Source organism: Fukomys damarensis, unplaced genomic scaffold (genome assembly GCF_012274545.1).
Source record: "Fukomys damarensis isolate Sample0158 unplaced genomic scaffold, DMR_v1.0_HiC HiC_scaffold_16, whole genome shotgun sequence".
Lineage (NCBI taxonomy): Eukaryota > Metazoa > Chordata > Mammalia > Rodentia > Bathyergidae > Fukomys > Fukomys damarensis.
Genome location: NW_022900928.1, coordinates 1008309 through 1023799, shown reverse-complemented (window position 1 = coordinate 1023799; position 15491 = coordinate 1008309). Strand labels below are relative to the sequence as shown.

General features: G+C 55.8%; 1 protein-coding gene and 1 long non-coding RNA gene across 8 annotated transcripts in view; one reads left to right on the top strand and one right to left on the bottom strand.

Annotated features, from left to right (window-relative positions):
- The window catches only part of Brsk2 (BR serine/threonine kinase 2), a 40559-nt gene extending 40262 nt beyond the window's left edge, over window positions 1-297 (bottom strand). The window contains exon 1 of the mRNA XM_033764043.1: window positions 42-297. Within this exon, the coding sequence (XP_033619934.1) occupies window positions 42-282 (241 nt within the window). The 5' untranslated portion in view covers window positions 283-297. The remainder of the gene's footprint in view (window positions 1-41) is intronic.
- On the top strand, window positions 74-15212 carry LOC104873604. 7 transcript variants are annotated; one of them, XR_783511.3, is made up of 6 exons: window positions 74-153; window positions 405-436; window positions 838-975; window positions 2058-2156; window positions 6244-14261; window positions 14394-15212. It is a non-coding gene; the product is annotated as an uncharacterized LOC104873604 (long non-coding RNA). The 7 variants fall into 7 exon arrangements; XR_783509.3 differs by having other exon boundaries at window positions 82-158; XR_004517393.1 differs by having other exon boundaries at window positions 92-163.
- Window positions 15213-15491: the final 279 nt, after the last annotated feature.

The following is a 15491-nucleotide window of genomic DNA, read 5'->3' as shown; positions in this document are numbered from 1 at the left end:
CCGGTGAGGCGCGCTCGCTGGGGTGGGGCAGGGCAACGCACCCGGTTCCTCGCAGGCAGCCGCGGTGGAGGGACGAGGAGGGACGATGCGGCTGGCCTCTTTGGCCCGGTGCTCCGAAGGAGTTTCCTGCCCCTCGCAGAGTGCTGTGCGCGGGTGGGGTAACGTATGCAGGCTGTGGTGCTGCACACTTGCACGGTGTTGCTTGTGGGTTGGGGTGCTGCACGTGGGGGAGGGGCCGACTGCTGGCTGGGGTGCCGCACGTGAGAGGGTGGGGTGATACATGTGAGAGAGTAGGAGTGCTGTATGCGGGTTGGGGTGTCATACACTGCGGTGCCCAGCCGTGACCTTGGCCCTCTTGAGGAGGTGCCTAGAAGCCTTCACCCCAGCACTGTCTGTTCCCACAGGAGGAAGGGCCTGCATTTCCTAGCTAGGAGAGGTGAGAATGCACAGCAGGGTGGAGGAACTCATCCTGTCACACTTCAGCCTTGGGCCTCCCTGTAGACCTTTCCCCCTCAGGCTGGGGTTGGGCTGGGAATAGAGGCACCCAAGATCCAGAAAAGCAGCTGGAGACCCGTGGACCTCATGTGCATCTGCAGAGCAGCCAGGCCTGCGAGACCCTGTGTTTCTGGCAGAAAAGCACTTGAGTTTCCTTAAGCTAGGGCTGTGGAGGGTGATGGGAGGGTGGAGAAGGGAGAAACCAAGCCCTGCACATTCAGGGTTCCCTGTCTGTGGGCCCCTAGGGAGCTGCAGTGGCTGCATGGTTTCAGGTCTGCAGTGAACCCTGGGTGCTGAGTGCACCTGCTGACCCTCTGCTGCACTCTCCCAACCCATGCCCAGATGCCTGCCGTTCCTGCCATCCTGGTGTGCAGATGAGCCTGCAAACTGCCCAGATCCATCTGGAATCCTGAGAAGGCCAGTGCAGAGTGGAGTGGACCTCACATAGAGAAATTACCCAGCAAGGAAATCTGGTGGTAGGTAGGTCCAGGTGGGCCAAGGTGTGCAGGAACCTGAGGTGTGGTGACTCCGCAGGCCAAGGAGGGGGCTTCAGGAGACATCATTGAGCTTGTGTGCTCATCAGAGCAGTTGGCCTGCTGCCTCTCCCCCTCTGTTTACCAAACTCTTACCTTCCAGCCTCTGCCCTACCCCATATGCCATCCACCCCACCCATCCCAGGTCCCTAGGTTTTCATTGGTTCTCTCTGGGTCTTTGCAACCTACATCTCTGGAGCCTCCAGAGCTCAGTCCAGGGCCTCCTCCAGACTCTCCAGGCACAGTGGCATCTATTCTCAGTGCTCTGCCTTGGTTTCGTGACTGTGTCACCACTGCCAGTGTCACCCCAGGCCCAAGGCTGTGAGGTCTGCTCTCACCCATACCTGCCTTGTTTGAAGGCAGCCACCCCATCTCTCCTGCATCTTCATCAAGTCAAGGGAACAACCCCTTACAGCCAGGCTTCTGCCAGACAGTCCAGTGGGCCTGGTGCTGAGACACCCTAGAAGGGAGACACTTGGTCAGGGTGCAGCGACAGATGTCACATCTCATGGGGGTCCTCTCGGTCAGTCACATTGTGCGAACAGAGTTAGAAAGGGCCCTGTCTCTTGAAGAGTCCAGGCCAAGGGCTTCACCAGCACTTTTAGAACGAGTGTGCTATGTGATCAACACGACCTCAGTACCAAGACAAGACAGGCCAAGACAAGAAAATGAAAGCCCACGACCTCTCGTGAGCCCAGGCACACAAATCGTTAACATTAGCAAATTGATTCCAGCAGGCCTTGGGGATGTGACTCAGCGGCATGGCCCCTGCCTGGCAAGTATGAGGCCCTGAGTTCATTTCCTGGTACCAAAAAAAAATTTTTTTAATTCCAGCAACATGTCAAACAAATACTTACAAGTCTGTGGGGTCTTTTGCAGGAATAGAACAAGTTAGTTAATGTTTCAAACCTATTTGATATAACTTACCCCATTAGACTGAAGCAAGAAAACCAAATGATCATTTTGATAGATTAAAAAAATTTTAATAAAATTCAATACCTATTCATGATAGAATCTCTCCATAAACAGTGACAGAAGGGAACTCCTGCATGATGATGAAGGATACTACGGAGCCTAGCATGAGCATCACAGAGGCAAGACCTTGCTTTGCTGCCAGCCAGGAATAAGGTGAGAAGATCCATTGCCATCCCTCTGTGTGAACAGCATTGGAGGACATGGCCAATGTAATTAGTCAAGGAAAACAAAAGCCATTTACTGGGAAAGGACAAATTTAAATGTGATTTGTTTGTAGATGATTCCAGCACTCTGGGAGGCTGAGGCAGGAGGATGGAAAGTTTGAGATCAATGTGGCCAATTTAGAGACTTCATGCTCCCCTATCTCAAAATAAAAAACAAGAAAAGTGTTGGAGGTGTAGCTAGACATGAAAGCCCTAGAGTTGATCCCCAGTACAACAACAAAAAAGCGAAATGAGTTTACCAAGCCACAAGACACAAACCCTTCCACCCCCCAAAATCAGTTCTGTTCCTTTGTAGTAACAATGGACAGTTAAAGTTATAAAACAAATTCCATTTTTAAATAGAATTTTTAAAAAGTGAATACTTAGGAATAGATTTTATGAAATGCACCTGAGACCTATACACAGAAAACTGTAAATACCACTGAGAAAGAAGAGGAGACTTAATTAATAGAGTGTCACTGCATCTCCCTGGATCCCTAGGCACAATACTGCTAAGCAGTTGTGTCCAAGTTTGTGGACTGAATACATTTTCAATCAGAATTCAGCTAAGCTTGGTTTATATATTTTGTTTTAAAAATTAACAAGCTCATTCTAAAATGTATAAGTAACTACCAAAGACCTAGAAATGGCTGAACAGTTCTAAAGAAAAGCTAGTAGGCTCAAGCTGCCAGATTTCAAGTCTTAGTGGGAAGCTACAGAAATTAAAACAGTATGGCATGGGCTGACAGATAGAAATATAGATCAAAGAATGAGCTTAGAAGCTAGAAATAAATCCTTTTGGGGGTGCAGTTTGAGATAGGGTCTTGTCATGTAGTCCAGGCTGGCCTCCAACTCTTGGCCATCCTCCTGCCTCACCCTCCTGAATACTGGGATTATAGGTGTGCACCACCATGCTCGGCTTGAGAAATAAATTTCTTACTCAATTTGTGATGCTGGGCATTGAACCCAGGGCCTTGGCACTGAGTAACATCCCCAGCCCTGTTTTATTTTTTATTTTGAGACAGGGTGTCACTAAGTTTTCTAGGCTGGGCTCAACCTGTCAATCCTGCCTCAGCCTCCCAGAGCACTGGGTTACTCGTGTGCCACCACACTGGCTGACAACAGATTTTCAGTGGGTGCTAAAATAATCCAATGGAGAAAAGATTGACAATTGCAACAAAAGATGCTGAAACAGTTTGAAACCCCATACATAAAGAAAGAACCTTATCCTGCACACAAATATCAACTAGGTTGAATTTAGTAATTACTAACTAGAAGTGATTTATAGGCCCCAGTAAAAGGATTACAAGTTTAAAACTTCTAGAAGAAAACATAAGTAAAAATCTTTGTGTGCTTGGGTTAAGCAAAGATTTCTTGGCTAAGATGTAAAAAGGCACAAGCCATAAAATAAGTTGTAAATTGGACTTCATCAAAATTAAAAACATGCTTCAGAAGACATTGTTAACAAAATAGAAAGCCACAAATTGAAAGAAAATATTTGCAAAATTATACCTCTGATAGGAAACATGTATCTAGGATATATAGACATTCTCATGACTCAGAAATAAAACAACTGGACCAAAAAATTAGACAACACTTCAAGAAGGGACATGGATGGAGAATAAACACTTGAAGAATGAACCCTTAGTCATCAGATGCAAAGCAGAGAAACCGCAAGGAAGTGAGGCTGCACAGGGGCTGGGGGATGTAGAACCCCAACTGCAGGGTATGGGGCGGGGACACCCCAAATGGCAGCACACGTCAGGGTGGCCACAGTGGGCACAGTTGGTTACCTTCCGATCAAGCTGGACTTGCACTCCCTGGCACACTTGACCACGTGTGGAAGGCCCATGATGTGAGTGGTAAAACTTCACCTGCAGAATCGGTGCAGAAGGGAACCTCTGGGGTGTACTCGTCTGTGTCCTGACCGCCCTGCTCCTTCCTGTTGGATTGAGGCTGCCTATTGCCTTCACGATAACTTCATTTCCTCTTTAAAGATGTGGTTTCAAAGAAGGTCACTTTCTTAGGGTCTGGGACTTCAGGTTCCCGCACAGGAGTTCAGAGTGGGTGTGGACGCAGAGCTCCTAACACTTTCTCAGTGAAAATGCCCCTGTGGTCCCGCCAGTCCCATGCCTGCTCCTCTTTCTCTTGCGGCTCATCTCATCTCTGCACTCACTGACATCCTTTCTGTGCTCTTTTAATCACCTCCGGCCCATCTTCACCCATCTCAGCCCCAGGACACCATGTCCTTGTTTGGTCCCTGGGTGAATCTCAGGAGTCAGAGACCAGCTGGCATATAGCAGGTGTTCAGCACATCACATGACATGGTGAACGTTGCTCTGTCATCAAATGTCCCTTTGCAGTGTCATTTTGGGGGTTTCCTCCTTAGATTCAGCATCTGTAACTGTGAGGGGAGATGCTAGCCCTTCTCTGCAACTGTAACAAAATAACCAAGGCTGTTACCTAAAAGGCAAGAGCTTTATTTAGCCAACCAATTTGATATTGAAAGCCCAAAAAGAGCAATCAGAGCCCACAGGTAACACAGAGAGAGGGAAGAAGAGAGGGCTGTAGGAAGGGCTGATACAGGCAGGAGACACCACCAGGCCCTGAGGGCTTCTCAGGCCTGGCTCCCAGCCACAGAAGTCTGACTGTCCTGTGTCCTTGAGGCCACTGAGCTTTTGTCCTGGGCTTCCCTGGGTCATCACTAGCTACCTGCAGAGCCTTGGCCAGGTCTCCAAGGTGAGCGTACCCTTACAGAAATAAACCCCACGTTGCCCAAACTCCCTGGGCCACCTCCACAGCCCTGAGTGATCACATCCCCAAGGAGCTCGGGTTTGGGAAGCAGTAAGGGGTCCTTGGAGAAGGTGCCTAGGTACCTCACCCCACAGGCCGGTGCCAGGTGCTCTTGGGCCACTCCATGGGAGCCACCCCCATTCCCAGTGCCCCTCCCTGGTGTCAGGCTCAAGGGTCCCAGTGGCACCTTCTCTACCGCACGCTCTGTCCCAGGGCACAGGAGCGCTCAGTCTGTGTAGGCCGGGCTTGCTTGCATCTGATCAGTAGGGCTGTCCTGTGAAAGAGGGCAGAGCGTGGGCAGTACAGGTTCTATGGCAGGGGATGAGATAGCTTTCCAGAAACTCAGAGAAGAGCCCCCCCCAGCTCAGCCCCCACCCAAGGGGGAGGAGGCCAAGTTAGTCAGGACCGGAGCCCCGGTGGGGCGTGTGAGGAGAGCGTGCACCCCTGTTCGCTCTTCCCTCTCTCCCATCATTCCACGGAAGGGAGCACAGCCCGAGCTCCCAGGGAGCAGCCATGGAACAGCGTGAGCGTGGGGCTGTGACTGGACCATGCACCCGCAATACACGTGGGTTTTGTGTGCATTTTACCATAATTAAAATGTTTTAAACAGGATGTAGAAAAGATGAGAAGCACATTCTTCAAAGTAGGGCTTTAGTTCCTTTCTGCCTGTGCTTGCTGGGACATGGGCTATTCAGGGAGGCCAGGATCCCAACAGCTAGGGGCCCCAAGGCATGCAGTACTTGTGGAGCAAGAACCCTTTCCTCCGGCAGCAGCTCGCACCCCACGACCCCCTGCAGTGTTAGCAGTGGAAGGAGGCTGGGGACATGAGCCCACCCCGAAAGGAGACTGAATTTCAGTGGTGTTAAGCAGTATGGTCAGTGCAGGCACTGGGACTGCAGGAGGGGAATGTGTCTTCTCCTCTGGCTCCTCTGGAACAGGCTGTGAGGAACAGATGAAGGAAGACTGGGAGAAGGCTGGGCCAAGCAGGGCCTTCACAGAGCCTGCCAGCTGACCCATGGCAGCTTTATCGAGACTTAATGACGTCCGCACTCCCATGCGTTGTGGCTTAATGCCCCGTGGCTTCCCTGTGACTGTGTGTGTACTTGCTTAATGTGACAGCTTTGGGGCTGCAGCGAGACCCTGCCATGCACCTGCCCAACCTCCCGCCCATCCATTGTCTGTGATGAGACCCTTTATTGATGGCTTCAATTTTGTTTTTATTATTATGACCATTTGCTTTTCAGAGTTGGGAGAAAGAAGTACACCCAGCATCCCACCTCTACCCCCACCCCACCGCCTGCCAAGCACAGGAGGAGGAGAAACTGCTCATCACCTTGCAGATGTTAATAACTGAACTTAACATAGCTCGGTGAGGTGGGCTCATATTTCTTTAGATTTGCCTGTTTCTCCACTAGGTACCTACTCATCAATTCTCCATACCTGAATGGATGGCAGGTTTCCATTTCTGCAAAGTTAGTGTTTCCACAAAATCTGTTCACAAAGGGCCTTTTTTCTTGGTCGTCTCAGACCACTCCCACACCATGGTCCTCTTGTGGTCCTGACCTGACCCACTTCCCAAGGGACTCCCAGGGTCGGGATGCCTGGTTGTCATGGTTACCAGGCCTCATCCTGCTGCTCTGAGTCTCTCCTGCACACAACTCCCCAGAGAAGCTTTGGCCCCATCCCGCCCTCCCCAGATCCTATCCTGGGAGCTCCAGCCCCTCTGTCCTCTGGCCAGGAGGGAGTTTGGGGGCCAGCACCTCAGAGGGGCACTCCCCGAGAAGAACCAACAAGCGTCACCCTCCTGAGTGTGGTTTAGGATTGGCCATTCTCTGGTCACCTGCAGATGAAGCCTGTGTGGACAGGAGCTGTTGTTGGTCCCCTGTATAGTTTCAGAGATCTCTCTGGAATGAGCACCTCTGTGGAGAGGCCATGTCTGCCCCCTCTGAAGGTGCCCAGCAGTGGTGGCTGAGGGGTGGATCTGGGGGACCACTTCCCAAAGGGCAGCCACAGGCACCCTGTTCCTGAAGGACTCCTCACCAGGCCTGCAGCCCCCTCCATCCTCCCCAGCAGTCCCTGCTCCTGTGCTCCTGGGTGGTGTCCTTCAGGTGTGGCAGCCACAGGTTCCCAGCCCACCCCAGCCTGACCTCCAGAGCAGAGCCAGGGAGCTGCTCCTTGCTGAGCCGGCTGACCTTCCTCATCCCTCTGGCCCTGCTGTTCACTGGCAGCTCAGAACTCCCATCCCCATGGCTTCTGGCACCTGCTCCTGCCCAGGAGGCTGCTTTGGATCTCAGGCCACCTCTCCTGCAAGAGGCCCTGTCTGTGGTGCACGTTAGGGGAGAGACCATCCTGACATGTCAGCCTGGCTCTCTGTCTGGGTCCTACCCTCCCTCCAGTGCTCAGGCCCACTGTAAATGGGCCAGCAGCTGGGCTCAGAGAGCATAGAGTTGGGCAGAAGGGAGAGATCCACAGGAGGCGCTGAAAGAACCCCCAGGAAGGCAGATGGACAGAGCAAGGCTGGACCCATGCAGGGATAGCGGTGGCCCTGGCTAGTCCTGCCTGGAGCACCCTGCCGGCTGCCTCCACCAAACTCACCTGTGACCTGGGATGTGGCTGTTTTGGCAGTTAGTCTTTAAACAGATGGCTAAGGTAGAATCAGGTTACTGGGGCGGCGAGGGGAGGCTGGTTCATCCACCTGTGTCCTTGTAAGAAAAGGAGATCAAGACACAGACACCAGAACAGCCATGGGGGACTCGGGCTCCATCTGCAAGCCAATGAACCAGGCCTTGAGAAGAGCCAGCCTTACAGCACCCTGACCCTGACTTCAGCACTGGTTGGGCTCTCTGCTGCCGAAGCCCCCAGCTGCAGAGCTATTAGGGCTCCCCGTACTTCCCCAGGGCCTCGCCTGGCCTGTGCGTGCTGGTTTTGGTGTGAGTGCCGATGTCCAGCCTTGCAGGGCCAGAGCTGTCACCAATCTGGCACCCCCTCCCTTGGACAGGTGCTCCCTGCAGCAGGCACCAGTGCTAGGCATGGCCTCACGACCCAAGATGTGCAGTGACGGTGCCCTGATGCTGCCAGGAGCTGCCGTGGGGCTCTGTTCCACTTCCTGTGAAGCTGGCGTCAGCTTGCTGTGTCCTCCCCACGTCCCTGACTGTGTGGCTGATGCCTCAGGACTGGTGGTTACACCTGCTGTCCCTGGGCCTGGCAGAGCAGAGGGGACAGCATGGGATAGCATCTGCTGGAGCAGGTCAGGCGCCCTGCTGCACAGCAACTCTCCGAGCAGGGGTAGCGGCCACCTCTTCTCTCCCCACAGAGGTCACCTACAGGGAGGCCCAGGCCCAGAGGTTCAGTGAGTGCTTCACTCGCTCTCCCAGCCTCTATTGCCAGTCAACACCTCAAGTTCCATAAAATGGGTTAATTCTGGACCAGGTTCCAGGGCCAGCAGCTGAGCCAGGATCACGAAGTTGAGCCCAGAGTGTGGATTAGTAGGTAGTTCTCATCAGCCAACAAAAACCAACCTTTCTTCCAAGCCCTGATCCTAAGAAGTAATCACCCTTCGAATCAGAGTTCCTAATCTCTGAAACAGGCCCCTGGCTCCCTCCCAACTCTGTCCCAGGCCAGGGAGGAGCCTTGCCCAGGGGCAGGGCCACAGGGTGGAGGCAGTGGCCGGCGAAGCTGAGTTGTAGCTTTGAGTGTCCAGAGCGCTGTAATTCTTTCTCCTGGGCCCAGGGAGGACACGGGTCTCATCTGAGGCCCTCGTCTGCACTGGGCCCCCTGTCCTGGGCAGACCACAGCCACATGAGCCTGGGGTCTGAAGGTCTTGGGTCAGGATGGCTCTAAGGCCCTTGAAGGGCTTGTGGTGAGGGGCACTGCTCTCCTATCAGGGCCTAGATGGGGCAAGGGAGGGGATGCTACAGGCCCCTCAGCACCAGCCCTTCAGGGACAGGCACTACCTCAGGTGGGTGCTGCGCCTGCCCTGCCCAATGTGCCCCTGCAGCACTCCCTCCCCTGGGGGCTTGGGGACACCTGAGATGGCTGGGCAGAGCCTCGGTGCATGGGGCTCCCCTCCAGGAAACCCCAGTAGGAATCCAGAGCTGGTCGCATCCACACAAAGCAGCCTCCCAACTCCATGTTTGTGGTGTAACAGGGCTTGGCAAGTAAGAATGCAGGAGGCCCCAGGACATTTGACTTTCAGGTACATGAGGAACACTTTCGTAATGTGAGTGTAGCCCATGCAATATTTAAGACATACTTATACTGAAAAATATCCATTGATTATGTCTTGGGTGTGGCCTGGCAGCTATACCTAGGCCAGGTGTGGGGGAGAGCCCTGTGCATGGACAGGTATGAGCACGCTAGGCTAGGCCAGGGGAGGTGGGCTGGGAGAAGGCAGGACACCTGCAATGGCAGCATGGCCCTGTTCCTGTTACCCAGGATCTGGTTTGGTGATGGTAGTCTTACACGCTGACGTGGCCAGCAGACAGCCCTGGGCAGGTTGCTGCCTTTGTCTTAGGAGCTCCTGTCCCCTTTCCTCAGGGGAAGGGCATTTTCTGTGTCCAGCCCTAGGGCTGGCCTTGTCCCAAAGCCCAGGTGGGGCTTAGCAGGCTGCCCTGCCCTTATCCATTGGGGACTCTGACCCTGGAGGGGCCGGATGTCCTCCTACCTCTGCAAAGTCCAGGCTGAGGGCCTGGGTAAGGAAAGAGGGGTCAGTAGCCAGTGCATGGGTATATGGGGCCTATGGGATGCACCCTGCTGCCCACCTCAGCCACCCTCACCACACCATCTGCCTTCAGCCAGGCCACTGGGCCAGGGGGCTGAACCTTCACTTCGTCCTCCAGTGGGTCTTACAGTGGCGAGGGGCCAACCTCAAAGCACAGGTTCCTGCTGGAGAAGGGGGCACTTGCGGAACCTCAGCTGGTACCCTGTGCCCATGTCCACAGGCCTCTGTCCTGAGGCCTTCCAGGTCCCAGGCTCATAGCATACCAGGCCGCTGGTCTCCCCCCACAGCACCCACAGTGTGATGCCACCTGTCACATCCCCAGCCCCCCACCGCGCATGCCCTCTTGTGCCCCAGGTGCCCCCTGCATAGAGCCCCCTAAATCCCAGCTGGCCACATCCTCCAGTCCAAGAGGCCCCTCATCCAGCTCCTGTTGGCCTCTCCACCCCAGCGACCCTTGCTCAGCCCTCCCTGGATCCCCACCCAGGTGCCCACACACACCTTTGAGGGCTCTTCCCCTCCTCCAGGAAGCCCCAGGACTGAGCCACCGAGGTGAGGCCAGCTCCTGGACATGAAGGAGCTTCCTGGTGAGCCTGCCTTGCACAGCCTGCCTTATTGCTCCCCCGACTGCCCATACTGTGTGTGCTGTATTTTGGCATGTCGTGGTCTGTGGACTCAATCCTGAGCAGGTCCCTGTTGCTTCCCCAACTTGAGTGTAACCCACAACACTGGGGACGGCACCTCCTTGCTCTGCTGTTTGAGTTTAAGAGTGGTGATGAGCAGGGCTCCGAGTCTCCTTAAACACGTCCACCTATGTGGTCTCACTTTCAAAGGAGCTCGGCTAGGCGAGCTTCACCCCCCAAGGTCCCAGCGACCAATGCGGGGCTCGGGGTCATGCAGAACCCAGGGGCACACAGCTGCTTGGGGGAGACCATGGCAGGGGCACTCTGTGGGAGTGGTGTCCAGAGCCCAGAAAGTCACTGCGCTCAGGCCTGTCCGGCCTCTGGGGCAGCTGCTGGCAGAGCAGAGTGGGTGGGGTCAGCCCTGGTGGCAGGGCTAGAATCTGGGGCCCATAGGCCAGTGAGCCCAGACCAGACACGGCTGGCAGCTACTTCACCTCGGAGGAGATGGACACAGTCACGTGTCACACCCAGCACCCCGATCTGCACTCCTGACACTCCCACTGCAGGGTGGCTTGTGGTCAATTCTGTCACCAGAGGCTGGCTTTGCGGCTCTTGATTCCACTGACATGAAGGCACAACGAGCAGTCTCATGCCTGGTGTCTTTCACCAAGATGATACTGGAGAATGTCACGCACTGCCTCACAACTTTGCGGATTTTAGCGACATCCGTGCCATGGTCACAGACCAGGGCCCCTCCAGAATCCATCCCAGGTCAGATTCACGTGTTAAATCGTGATGGAGTCATGTCATATCTTGGCCGTGTTGAAGCACACAGCAGGGCACGGAGCTGGTCCACATTGCAGCCAACACTTCCGTGCACCTCCAGGGCTCCCTCACTTCCCTCTGACGTCCACCCCTCCCAGCCCCTGGCCACAAACAGGAAGCTGGAGAGAAAACCGCTCTCTTGATGTCCCGTCCCCCAAGAGGTCTGAAGGTGGGCACGGCTCTGCTCCCCCTAGGAGCCCGGCAGGGTCCTTCCTCACCTCCAGCCTTGGTGGCCCCAGGCTGCCCCTGGCTGAGATTGCATTGCTGCTCTCGGCCACCTCCTCTGTGCCTGTGCCTTTCATAAGGACGCAGTCTTTGGGCCACTGCAATCCATGATGACCTCACCTTGCAATCCTTCACTTAACCTGCGAAGACCTTTTTCTACCCAGGTCTCTACCACAGGTTCTGAGGTTAGACATGGATGGACTTTTGTATTCAATGCAACACAGCCCTCAGTCCATTGGTGTTTACAGGTTTAGGGGCCGAGCAGGGCTGGACCCAACCCTGGCTGGACCCAGGTCACAGAAGAGAGGGGGCCCAACCAGAACCCTCAAGAGAGGTGAGGCTGGCCTGACTGGCTCCCAGCAGAGCCTGGGGCAGGGAGGTGCTCACACTATGCCAGGGAGACGCGGCTGCTGGGCAGGAAGGAGGGGCCCTGTTTCACTCTCGCCCTCCTGGACCCTGTCTGGGTGCTGTTGGCACAGACATCCTAGAACCGCAGCCCAGGACAGTAGGGTGGGGGACAGCAGACAGCCCTGTCCTGTGTGGGGTCCTGGAGAGAGGGGAGCAGACTGGCCTACCCGGCAGACAGGCTGAGAGCAGGGTGGGGTCTGTGGGTGGGACCCACGGGCTGGGACACAGAGGATGCCATGAGGGACAACAGGAACAAAGGCAGCAGCTGGACACCGAGCCGTCTCCCTGTCAGGCCAGATGGGCAGGTGGGGCTTGGGGGCCAGGCTTTGTGCTGTGAGCCTGGGGACTGCCACCAGCCAGCCATCAAACCGAGTCCTCCACTGGCATCCTAATCAGAAGGGGTGGGGCTTCCCCGGGGCTGTTCAGCCCAGATCAGAAGGCCAGGGCCAGGCTGTCCCCAGAAAGCCGAGTGTGTGCCTCTCCTGGTCATCTCGGGGGCACACTGGAATCCTGCCTTCCTTCCCCGGCTGCTTGCACAGTGCACCATTTGGGATGCTGGAATGACCTGCTCAGGGGTAGGGAGGAAGGGTGCCAACCACTGGATCCAGTCCCACTCCAGGATCCCTCAGGAGAGGACAGGTGGATGCTGTCCCCACAGCCTGGCCAGGACCCACAGTTCACTCTGCGGTGTCAGCCAAGCAGTGGCCAGGCCGAAGCACAGGTCCAGCGCTGCTTGTATGTGGGGCAGGAGGGAGGAGTCATACAGCTTTTAGCTCTGTCTAAAGAGCGGCTGTTGGGGGCAAAGAAGGGCAGTCGGTAGTTGGGTGTGCCGGGCACCCGTGGGGTCTAGCGGTCACTGCCATGAGTGTGGTCCATACTGGGGAATGTCCTCAGCATTTCAACAATCTCCGGGTGCTCGATTCTCTGATGTAAGAACTACTTCCTCCTGTGTTTGAGACGCAAAGAAATGGGAACTGACGGGATGAGACCCACGCCAGCCTTCCACACTGCACCTGTGGATTCAGCCGTGCGTGGAAAATGTTTTTTGGAGCACAAGGGCACCTGTGCTGAATATGCAGACTTCGTTCCTGTCTTTAAATGCAGCACAGCCACTGTGCACCCGGCGTTTACCAGGCACGCGGTGTTAGATGTGACCCAGATATGGTCTGAAGTACGCAGGACAGAAGGCTGGAGTTTGTCAGCCCCCGTGGACACACAGGGGAAGGACACAAGGCCTCACATTCTGAGTGAGATTTGTTTTCAGAAAGCCGGTCCCCTTGGACAGCTCAGCTGGGGAACAGAGCCTGAGCCTCCCTCTGTCCTTTGAGAACAGTGCAGGCTGCAGGGCCTCCTGGGGCCTCCTGCTGTGGAGCACAGCAGGAGCAGGTCCTTATGCTCTCCTTCCAAATGGGGATTAAACACTTCATCTTTGCCAATGCCCCTGGCACAGACACCTGGGTTAGCAGGGGAGGTCTCAGATGTCCCACTTTGGTGGGTTCTGCTGCTCAGGGACACCGTGCTGCCCAACGCCTGAGCCCACTCAGCCTGCCAGGTCCTCCCTGGGCTTGCAGACTCCCCCATTCATACAGGAAGAGCATGAGTGGGTGCTCCTGTTCCCTGCTCAGGGCCACTTACAGGTCTATGGCCCCAGTGGCCGAGGCAGCCACCTCGCTGGTGTCTCTGGGTCTCCAGGCCACTGTGGAAGCTCTGACGCAGTGTTAAATGGGGATCTCCAGGGCTCACTCCTCTGAGTACCCAGAAACCACTTCCTGGAGGGCCCCAACCTTGCTGGGGTGCAGTCAGGGACATTCGATGGCAATAGCCCTGAGGTGACCGTGACTCAGACAGCAGCCTCAAAAACAACCATGTCAGGACCCACAGAGAACACGCTGCCTGTTAGCACAGAGGGACCAGCCCCACGACACCAGTCTCAATGTCCAAATCCAGGATAAGAGAGAGGGGCCTTCCCCGGAAGCAGATGCTGCCTTTGGTGCTGCCTGGTCACAGCGCCTGGGCAGACTGACCCCGCTCTTGGGCAGCGTCAGCACACTGAGGGTGCAGGAGTGGGCACCTGTCTGCCGTGGGCTCATCCACAGGGAGCTCACAGGAAATGAAGGAAGCAGGAGGATCCTGAGAGTGACAGTGCTGGGAGAATGGACAGAGACATGAAGACGGACAGGGGCAGGGAGACAGAGTCCTGGGGAGACGGTGCGAGGTTGGCGGGGAGCCTGGGTGCTGGAAGTGAAGCAGGCAGAGAAGGTGCTGTGCGCAGCGTCTGGAGAGCTGACCTGTAGCTCTGCCACTGACCTGTGGCCCCTCACCTCCACCCCAGCCTTGTCACCCACCCGGCTCCTCTGCGCAGCTGCCAGGTGACAACAGAGGCTCTCCGGGCAGGAAGGGTGGGCTAGGACCGGTCCTTTTCACCTCCAGCATTTGAACTCATTTCTACCATGAGAACCAGCAGGTAGAGGGACAGCCTGCTGCATCTCGGGGACGGCCTGCGGTCCCAGCAGCCAGTAGGGTGCTGGTGTGCTCCTTCAGGGACGGCAGCAGGGTGCAGGCCAGGGCTGGGGCGGCTGAGGTTTGAGGTCAGCAGGTAGAGGGACAGCCTGCTGCATCTCGGGGACGGCCTGCGGTCCCAGCAGCCAGTAGGGTGCTGGTGTGCTCCTTCAGGGACGGCAGCAGGGTGCAGGCCAGGGCTAGGGCGGCTGACAGTCTTGAGGTGGGGGCCCATCCCCCCCCCCCCCGCCTAGGTCATCAAAGCTTCAGGGAAGGGAGAGAGGAAGGAAGGACAGTGGAGCCATGGCCTGGACCAGGCTGCCCGGAAGATGAAGTGGGCCCTGTGGGACTGAGGTCTCGAGTGAGTCCTGAGGAAGAGTTGGAACCCACCCAGGCCTTTCCTGCCTTCTTCCTCCTGACACCAGGGTGCCTGAGGCAGCTGCCCAGGGCTCACCTCCAGGCACCCCCGAGGCCAGGTGAGCCTGAGCCCAGCCTGGTGCAGGTGTGCCCTGGGGTCTCTCCCCTCTCAGGAGACCCCAGACAAAGGGGGCAAGGACCCAGGGTGGAGGCTGGTAGCTGGAGCCCAGGTTTCCCCGGTAGGTGGAGACTTCTCCCTGCTGGAGCTGCTGCCCCCCCATGGCAACTTGTGGCCCCCAGACCGCAGGCCTGAAGACAGTGCGGAGGTGTGTGTCAGCTCCCCACATGACTGTTGGCGTGATGTGTGCAAGCACAGACTAACAATAAATAAGAAAGATCCAAGTGCTGTGTGGCAGGGGTCTGTAAGACGCAAAGTCTCACTTTCACTCCACGGAGGGTGAACAGCCAAAAGGGCCTCCACAATGTTGGGTCCTATAGCCCAGCAAGGCTCCGGGAGCTCCACAGAGGAACGAGAAACCCAGGAAGGAACACACCAGGCTAGATGGTAAATAGACCTTTATTAGTCTGGCCAGACAGCGCTCTTGGAATCAAGTAGCTGGCTCAGAGAGGCGCCAGCTCAGGGGCTGAGGTCCTTTTTATAGGGGGGTAAAAAGGGGGGTTAACATTTTAGGCTTGCAGGCAGGGGACAAAGGTCTGCTGATTTGAGCTGGTGGTCAACAGCCCCGTACACAGATACCACCTATTGGATGTTTCAAAGGTTGCCAAGACATTCCGGATGAGCAAACAACTTGACAATTAACTTGGGGTCTCTAGGTCT